Source organism: Gossypium hirsutum, chromosome A07, assembly GCF_007990345.1.
Source record: "Gossypium hirsutum isolate 1008001.06 chromosome A07, Gossypium_hirsutum_v2.1, whole genome shotgun sequence".
Classification (NCBI taxonomy): domain Eukaryota; kingdom Viridiplantae; phylum Streptophyta; class Magnoliopsida; order Malvales; family Malvaceae; genus Gossypium; species Gossypium hirsutum.
Window position 1 is genome coordinate 63,585,178 of NC_053430.1, and position 10,398 is coordinate 63,595,575.

The window sequence follows — 10,398 nt, forward strand, 5'->3', positions numbered from 1 at the left end:
ACAATGCCGCCTGACACACCAGCGACACTAATTAAAAAATATTTTATTTTTGTCTTAGCTTTTTTTCCTAACAATGAATTTTTTAAAATATCATTGGTGTCGCCTGACATATCGACGACACCATTATTATTATTTCTCTCACATGTATATGGAAAAATATATACGAGTGTCACCTGACATTGTTGTGGTACCAATAATTTTTTTTTTAATAGCTAATGATTATATGATGATTGGCCAAAAAAGAGGGGTGATGCCTTCGGTGTGTCAGGCAGCACCGACATGAATTGTAGCAAATAACCCAGTCCCGTAAATAATTTCTCTCCCAACCCATTTTCGTAATCAATTAATTTTTATATTATTATTATAAAAATACAATTTTAACTTTTTGAGCATAAATTAATTGCTTATTTGGTACCTCTGTTTCATACTCCTTTAATTTAGTAAAAAAAATATAAATCCCTTTAAAATTTTATTTTATTTCCATTTTTACTTTTCATTTTGATTTTCCATTTACCATTTTCACTCAATTTCATATATATATATATATATATATATATTATTTTATAAGAAAATATTTGGTACACTACCAGTATAATTTTTAGACTCTACGAGTAGAATGAAGGGGTTGACAAGTGTCTTATATAGGATATAGTAAAATATTAAAAAAAAAAGAAAAAGAGACACATGACACTTTTTTAATGCTGCTTATGAAATAAATAAAAAAATACTATAGCGTATCAAATACTAACCCTTATTTTATTTCCATGCATTTCTTATTTCATTTTTGCTTTATTTATCCTTTTTTATTTTTAACATTTATGATTTTTTAGATTTCATTTTTAGCATTTCCATCTTATTTTATCACTTTCATAATATGATTTGCCATGTACTTTTGTATTTATATACCTCGTTGAAGAATTGTTTTTGGTCTAATTCGTAGGAATCAATAGAAAAGATAAATCCTTTATAATACACCAGATTCGACTCAATTATTGATAGAGTGAATAGATCTACCATTTCTTGAAATCTCTCATCCGATTCAAAATTGTGGTGTAACGTGTATCCCCTCTATTCTAGTTATGGAATAGATGAATTAAATCAAAATTTTGTTCAAGAATGAAATCTTATTGGAACTCCCCAGTTCATCCTTCAGAACCATATCACATCCTGAGTCTGATGAAATAGGATGAATTCAGATAGCATTTTGTAAATATGTAATTATCTTGAATATATTAACTATTTCTTTATTTTCTGATTGCCTGAAGGGAACAAAAGAAACATGTGCTATATATATAACTAATTATATACTTATATTTAATATATTACATACTTAATGTCATATTTTTTATATTATTAAGAGTTGGTGATGTAATGCCCCGTACCCGATACCGTTTCCGGAGTCGAACACGAGGTGTTAACAGACTTAATTCACTACTTAAACAGCTCAAACAATTTATTTTTAAAATTTTCAGTCAAGCTAGCAATCTGCGTTACAGTCGCTTAAAAATTCATATCTCAAGTTCCAAAACTCGAAATCCAATTCTGTAAATTTTCCCTAAAACTAGACTCATATATATATTTACTATTTTTTTTCTAAAATTTTTGGTAGAGCAAATTAGTACAGTTTATTAGTTAAATTCTCCCCTGTTTCAGGGTTCAACTGCTCTGACCTCTGTGTATTACGAATCAGATATCTCCCTGTACAGAGTTTCAATGACAATGATGTTTGTTTCTAATAAAACTAGACTCAATAAGGAATCTGTACATATAAATCATGACTTCTAATTATCTTTTAACAATTTATGGTGAATTTACAAAGTCAGAACAGGGGATCCAGAAATTGCTCTGGCCCTGTTTCACAAAAATTTAAACATCTCATAAAATATAACTCATATACCTGTTTTGTTCCATCCATATGAAAATAGACTCATAATTCTTCAATTCCATATTTTATTCACCATCTAATTGTATCTCTACTATTTTTAATGATTTTTCAAACTCACATCACTGCTGCTGTCTGAATCTATTTTATGGTAAATTTTACCTATTTCATGTTTTCCATGGATTAGCTAGTAATTTAGCATACATAACACCAAATATGATCACGATTAGCCATTCCAATGGCTAATCATTACCAAGCATTTCCATACCACTCAATAACCATATCATAAGACCATATATACAAAATGATTATAATGCTATACATGCCATACTCAAAATATGCAAGCCATTATGCCAAGATGGTATACGGATATAGTGTGAGCATGCCTCCGACCGTTCCCGATTTCCGAGCTGGCTTGTCAACACTACAAGGAATGAAAAGGAGGAAGTAAGCATAAATGCTTAGTAAGCTCACATGCAAATAGCAAGTAACACAACTATATAAGCAAACATAAAACATCATTTGCATAATCATCACCGAGACATTCATATCACATTTTCATTTATCATCTTACCATATTGTTGTTATATCGAGTTTTCAACCCGAGGGTTAAGTACATACCTATTCAAAGTATTCATTTCACAACACTTACCAATACGTCCCTTTCATCTCGAGTATTCCTCCATTTGAGTAGAATTTTACCCGTTGAACACATCGGAATATAATTCGGATACATGGAAAGTTTGCACATAAGTGCCACATATGTAGCCAAGCTACCATGTAACCCGCCCATAAGTGAACTCGGACTTAACTCAACGAGCTCGGGCGTTCACATCCATAAGTGAACTCGGACTCAACTCAACGAGCTCGGATGCCTAGTTACATCTCTCGAACTCGGACTCAACTCAACGAGTTCGGACATTCGCATCCATAAGTGAACTCGGACTCAACTCAACGAGTTCGGATGCCCAAATATCCTAGTGACATGTCACTTGTATCCTAATCTATTCCTAAGGTTCAAACGGGCATTTTCCTCGATCACACATCTTTGCCATCTTCCACGGAATATCGAAATTGATACTTCGGTGATAGTTCATACTCATCAAGTAATTCACATAATTACATATTATTCAACAATAACCACAAAGCATAATATTTCATGATAATAATCAGCATCATATCATATAAACAACATTAAATTTCTTAAAATGACAATTATGTTACTACATTTACACATGAACTTACCTCATATGCGAAAATGGCTACTTTTACCATTTCGTCCATAACTTGGTATTTTCCCCATTTTAGCCCGAATTTTAGTTTTCCTTGCTCTATCATTTAAAATATAGTCTAATTAGGACTCACATTATACAAATTGACCCAAAATCATATTTTGGAAAAATTACAGTTTTGCCCCTAAACTTTTGCATATTTACACTTTTTCCCCAAAGCTCGTAAATTAAACTTCAGCCTATTTTCTTATGTTTTATGACATGATGATCATTTTTCCCTTCTATGGAAACATCAAATTCTCACTCTAACATGTAGTTATGACTATTAGGTATTTTTACCGATTAAGCCCTTTTGCTCGTTTTCACTTAAAACCGAGTAGTACAAGTTGTGTAACATAATTTAAAACCTCATATTCTATCATAAAACACCAAAATACACAAATTTCACCTATGGTTATTTTTCCAAATATGAACCCTAGGTTGAATTATTGCTAGCATAAGCTTAATCGAGCTACCGGGACTCCAAAAACGTAAAAATCATTAAAAACGAGGCTAGAACGGACTTACAATCGAGCTTGGAAGCTTGAAAAACCCTAGCCATGGTTTCTCCTTGCTATATTCGGCCATGGGGTTGAAGATGAGCAAAATTGGCTTTTAATTTTGTATTTTAATTCATTTTACCCCTAAATAACCAAAATATCCTTACTACTAAACTTTCCAAAAATTCCATCCATGTCCAATTTTTGTCCATAGACTTAGAAATTGGTAAAATTGCTATTTAAGACCTCCTAATTAATATTTCAAAACAATTTCATACTAGAAACTTCTAGAATGCAAATTTTACAAATTATTCGATTTAGTCCCTAATTTCAATTTAAGCACTTTATGCATAAAATTTCTTCACGAAATTTTCACACAATCATGAAATCATATCATAGACCTAAAAATAATCATAAAATAATTATTTCTATCTCGGATTTTGTGGTCACAAAACCACTATTCCGACTAGGCCCAAAATCAGGATATTACAGTGACATATGAGCACTTGATTCGATTTATTTCTTTATCTCCCTGTGAATTGTATATTTGTAACAATAGGGACAAAATTTCTTCAATTCCAATCGACTGGGCGTATTTTATTGATTTTTTTTAGTAATATACTTGGAAATACCTGTTGATTCCTTAATAACACTGTTTCGAACACAACTGGAAGATTCCAGAATAATTGTTACTTGGACATCTTTACTCTTGGCCATGAACCTCCTTTGAGTTTCTAATTCACCGAACTTTTATATTTTCCGGTCAAAAACGAAAAAGAAAGGAATGAAAAAAAGAGTTGCTAACTCAAAGCCAAATCATGAAAGATTTCCTTGCAATCAAGATAATAAATCAATGTAGATTTATAGTAACAGTAAACAATAAGAATAAGTGATACAATGATTTCTAACTCCATTTAGAATCAAATCATAGTACGATATTTTCTTTAAGTATCATACTGTTGTTTCAACTACATTTCTTTTTTCTCATACCTATTACATAGGTTTTTTTACCCAAATAATATAAAAAAATATTTAATTACGAAAAATGTATGGAAAATAGATTAATTATGAAAATAGGTATTTAATACAATATTTTGACGATGCCACATGACAATTTGGCGACACCAGGCTAAAATGTGATGACCTAAAATATTTAGGGACCTAATATGTAGATTTTCTATTTTGGTTGGAAACTGAAAAAAAGGCTTTAAGGGTGTCGTCTGATAGTGTGACAACAACAAATTTTAAATGGGTAAACTTCTTCATAAACCCCCATTGTTTATTATTTTATTTTGTTCTCTTTTAACACCAAAAATTTTATTTATTTTTTGAAAAATATTTTTTCTCACTGTTCTGTTCTTCAAAACTCACTCTTTTTCCTTTGTTTTTGGCTTATAAAGTATAGTACTTCATTTCTCAATTGTACTCAACATAAAACGACTTTATTTTTATTTTAGTTTCTGTTTGCTTGTAATTTATTCATATTTGATTATATATATATATATATATATATCTTAAAAAACCATCTTTTTATTTACTTCATTTGATTTCTCTCACCAATCCTACCTTAACCTTATTTTGTTTATCTCAATGTTCTTTTTGTCTAGATTTTCTTCCCTAATCTTTTTCATTGATGACTTTTAATATTTTTTTAATTGGTAATAAGCGCAATAGATCAAATTTTTAATTCGAGCAAACAAAAAAAGAAATGGTGAATAATCAATGGGATCTTGAAGGAGCTTCCAAATGATGTTCGTATCACCAAAACCAAAATTGTTTGCACTTTGAGTCCGACAATGCGATCGGTACCCATGATAGAGAAGCTACTAAGGGTTGGCATGAACGTTGCTCGCTTCAATTTCTCCCATAAGCAGCCATGAATATCACTAGAAGACCTTGAAGAATTTCAAAAAAAAATTATTATTTTATTTATTTTTGGTGTTAAAGGGGAATAAAATAAAATAATAAACAATGGGGGTTATGAAGTAATTTACACATTTAAAGTTTGGTGCCACCAGATGGCACCTTAAAGCTTTTTTTTTTCAACTACTAACTAATATGAGAAATTTATATATCAGGTCCCTGAATATTTTAGGTCATCACATTTCAGCCTGGTGGCGCCAATTTGTATGTGGCACCGTTAGAACACTGTAACAAATGCTTATTTTCGTAATTAATTTGTTTTTCGTACCTTCTTCGTAATTAATTATTAGTTTTATATTACTTGGGTAAAAAAACCAATTTACATATTATTTTATATTATTAACGTATTTAAATTTATATATATTTAAATGATAAATAATAAAGTAAACAAACCAAATCCTATTTATTATATTAATTCTATAATTTGAATTTCCAAAATAGGATTTTAGAAATAAACATAGGAATATGAATATGGTAGATACTTACAATATGAATAATGAAGGTGAAATAGAATCTCTCTCCAAAAGCATATTTTTTTTTATCACCGCACAAATAAAATACTTTTTTGTGACTGAACAAGCTATTGAGGAATTGTCCATATGTAAAATCATATTTATTGATATGAGCCTTTTCCACATAAAAAGAGAATCTTTTGTTACAATAAAAGAAGTGATATGAAATATTCAAGAATCGAAGTCAATTTGCTTTTAAAAAAAAATATCAATGAACTTCTATAAAATGATTTCACAAGATTCAACCAATTGTCTTGATCGTGGGATATAATTGAGAATTAAGAATCTATGTTATCAAAAGATTTCTTGCAATTATTTTTAGCATGTCAATCATCCACTTTGGTATCTTATTGACCAAAAATGGTGATCTTATTCCTCTATTGATAAAATTTTTTATTTTTGAAAAGTATTATAATTATCAAATAAGAAAAGCTCAATTTTTTTTTTTGAAATGAAACATTTGAAGAGTATGACCTAGGTTTATTTTAGCATTGTTTCAATATAAAATTTGGATTGATATTCCTACGATGTCTTGGATTATTGGTTGCTTGTAGATTTAGGTACAATATTTAGGCTCACATATTTTAATTTCGTTGTTTAGATATTAGATTTTAGGAACTTAGGATCAATTTAAAATATTATAGGTTTGGTTTAGGTTTTTATTAGAATTTGGGATTTTATTTTAAGATTTTTTAAAAGCTTTTTAAAATTAGATTTTGGATACTCGAAGTTAGGTTTCTAGTGTTAGATTTTGAACGGATTCCTTTTTTTTAGATTTTAGATCTTAATTTTTAGATTTTACGATTTTTAAATATTAGATTTTCAGGCTTTTAAATCCTTGATTTTGATATTTGAAGATTTTTAGGTTCTAGTATTCTTTATTTTAAACTTCCAAGCTTTTAGATTTTTTTTTTATTTTGATTTTTAAAGATTTTTAATACTGTATATTATAACTTACTCAAATAATTATAAAAATAATTTAGTTTTAAAATTTTTTAAATTTTAAAATATTGCCATCAACATAAAGTATACATGACATATTGTATGTTACTATTTAATTATTATGTCATCTACATCAACACTTAATAATAAAAATAAATAAAAAATTATTTTTAAAAATAGTGTAAGAATAAAAAAAAAACAGAAAACACATAATTCAAAAACTTCGAATACGTGAAAACAAGTAACCAACGAAAACTAGTGTTTCAGCCGCTGCACTACAAGCCTAGAGGGACTATTTCTATAAATTGTCTTGGGGTCGAAACCAAAGGGAATCGGATAATGTTTAAACTTTTTATTCGTATAAATAACAAATTATTTTTTATTTATATAAATGTTAATAATTTAAAAACTTTATATTCATACTTTGATTATTGATATATATTTTTAAATGTGGTCAGGGATGGTTCATGCATGTGCTTGCCTTGGTTTGCCACTGATGTCATATAGTCATGGAAAAGCGCCTAAGATACATTTATACATTATAGAAAAAAATAGATATATAGATGCAAGGGATGGGTCGCAAGATAGTGGAAATAGTTAAATACTTCAATGTAAAAAGGAAATCATTATTATTACATTCACAAATATATACTTATTTTTAAAATTATATGAGTTTAATTTCAAATTAGAGAGATGTATTATGAGGGGAATCTCTCAGCATGTGCCACTACATGACACATCATAGGCCCCTTTTGTCACTCGACTTTAGGCCAATTTTATTCAACTTTAGAGCAGTCGAAAAAGCAACGATGAGGTGACTTTTTTTTTTTCTTTTCCCATTATCTCTTTTTTTAGGTGCAAGACTTAAGTGGTTCAACTACCAATCCTGTGCAGCACTTTAGGACATTCAGAGAAAAAAAAGGCTATAAATTAATTAAGCACCCAATTATCTTTGCTTTGGCCATGAAAATTCAATCCAAGCTTGGAAGAAGAAGAATTCAGAAAAAATGTAAGAAAAAGAGTTAAATGGTTGCAAACTATTGTTTTCATTATTATAATGTCACAATCTATAATGCCGGTGAGTTGGGAGAAAGACAAATCCCTGAGCACTGCACATGCATATAAAAAAAAAAAACCAAGGTTTCAAACAGATTCATATCGTTGAATACTTGTTTATTGACAGGCATCAGATAATTTTAATTATCTGTACTGATGGTGGTTGAGCTTTTTTTCTTTTTTCTTTTCCTTGATATTGTATATTTCTCAAATTTGTTTGATGAACTCCTTCAAATTTCATCCCTTGTGTTTTGCAAACATAAATTCATATCTAAAGTTGCTAAATTTGGATTGGATATTAACAATATTCATAAATTACAATGAGATGCATGAAGGTAAGAAATAAATGTAGATTCAACAAGTACAAACATACATTGAAATATATAGACTTTTTGATTTGCAGCAATTTTCAGAAATCAAGAAGGGGTGTTGATCCAATTGAAGTTTCCCTCATGAACAACTGTTTGAAACCAATGAGGAATTCCCTGAAATACAAGATCCGTAAATTTCCCTTTCTTGGGATCATAGGAGACTAAAACCCTGTTCTTATACTCCAACAGGATTTCACCGTTGTCTAGTAAGCAAAGAAGTCGAACAACTTTACCATTTGAAGGATTCTTCCATATCTTCAATGGCCTATCTCGTACCAAATTTTGTTTCAAACATTTCGGCATATAAGCTCCAATGCTGAACTCTTTTATCCAAGACTCCTTCACATTATAATCCTTCATAACCCATATCTCTAATTTCCCATAATTCCCATAAACAGCTGCTGCAAGAAAACCTCTTAAAACACACAAATGGAAGTTACACCTGTTTAGGCCACCGCAATCAGGCTTCGGGACCTCCCGGAATTGTTCGTCCTCTAAGTCAAATGACATAAGGCGGCGAGCTGGGTAATATCTCCGGGGCCTACTCACCCAATGAAGCCTTCCGTTAACCAAAGCCTCAGAGGGTCGCCTTATGAGCTGGTACGCTACTTTCCCTAGACTCCTCCACGCAGAGGTTCCAAGGGTGAATACCTGAACATCTGATTGTGGATAAACCACTCTTCTGGCACGGCTGTAGCTACTACTACTAGTGTTCCTATAATAAACTATCTTAACTACCTTGTATTGTTTCGTTTTCGGATGGAATCCGAACCCGAACACTACTTCCTGATCTGAATATTGTCTAGACTTTGGCAGCTCCATGAAATCTATGGTGAAAGGGTTGTAAACATAAAGTGCATCGTTGTATAATGAATCAGACAAGCATAATAAACCATTGCATGTTCCAACTACATCGAATTCAGGCATCGATGTTTGGAAAGGCACATATAATCTTTTTACCTTGTCCTTGTCGTGATTGTGAACCGATAAATCAACGAAATAGAGCTGGTTTCGGATGGGAAAATCACAGTGAAGGATGAGACATGGATTAGTGGTCGGAGCTTTCCAGGAAAGTTGCATATCAGCAAGGAGAGGATCTTGAGCTAAAGCACGCCATCCTTTGCATACGAACTTGAATTGCACCAAAGATGTGATCGGCAACCTTGACAGTATGTCGACTATGATTTCATGGGGAAGGGTTTCCATCTCAGTTGTCGTCTGCTGTCCAACTCCATGATCATCTTCAAGCATGGTTTTCCTTCTTTTTGCAACCCTCTCATCGTCTAAATCCATAGTTAGTAAGAGATTCACAACACACAGGGATTACAAAATAGTGGGTTTTTAGGCAGATGATCAAAATGGAAGGTTAAAGATAAACATGGTAGACTTTTTATAAGATCAAACGAATAATAATATAAAAAAATAAAAAAATAAAAAGGAGAGAGAGAGACGGAAACCACAAGGAAATTGAATAGTGTTTGTATGGAAACTATCATTGAATATAGGCTCTCCCTAGCCTTATTGAAAGGTTTGATTTTTTATTTTTTCTTCCTTTGATTAATGGGACAAAGTTATAAAGAAATTGATGGACACAACAATCTGCACCGTCCAATTAAGCATATAGATTGCTGAAATATGAATGTAGAAAAAGCAAAGTTTATGAATAAATTCCATGGCTATGCAAAGATGGCCCTACTGATAGTGACCTTGCAACATTCAATCAGATAAAAATATTAGAAAAAAACCAAAACTTTATATATATATATATTCAATTTTTGGATTGGGTTTAGTTTAGTTGATGATAAAATTATATTAAATATGGTATTCAACTGGTGTAAAATTTGGATGTAGTAATCCTTTCTTTTATTTTGAACTATTACATTTTAGGTATATATATATATAATATATATAAATAATTTTATTTAATTATAAATCTCCAAA

The 10,398-nt window shown here is 30.6% G+C and overlaps 1 protein-coding gene across 1 annotated transcript; it reads right to left on the reverse strand.

Moving 5' to 3' along the window:
* Nucleotides 1-8,363: 8,363 nt before the first annotated feature.
* On the reverse strand, nt 8,364-9,969 carry LOC107908903 (F-box protein At3g07870). The gene has a single exon (XM_016836197.2). The coding sequence runs from the start codon at nt 9,748-9,750 to the stop codon at nt 8,503-8,505; it is 1,248 nt and encodes a 415-aa protein (XP_016691686.1). The 5' UTR covers nt 9,751-9,969; the 3' UTR covers nt 8,364-8,502.
* Between the last annotated feature and the right edge of the window lie 429 nt (nt 9,970-10,398).

Excerpts from the sequence above, each read along its gene's own strand:
- LOC107908903 (XM_016836197.2), bottom strand. The coding sequence starts at position 9,750 with ATGGATTTAGACGATGAGAGGGTTGCAAAAAGAAGGAAAACCATGCTT.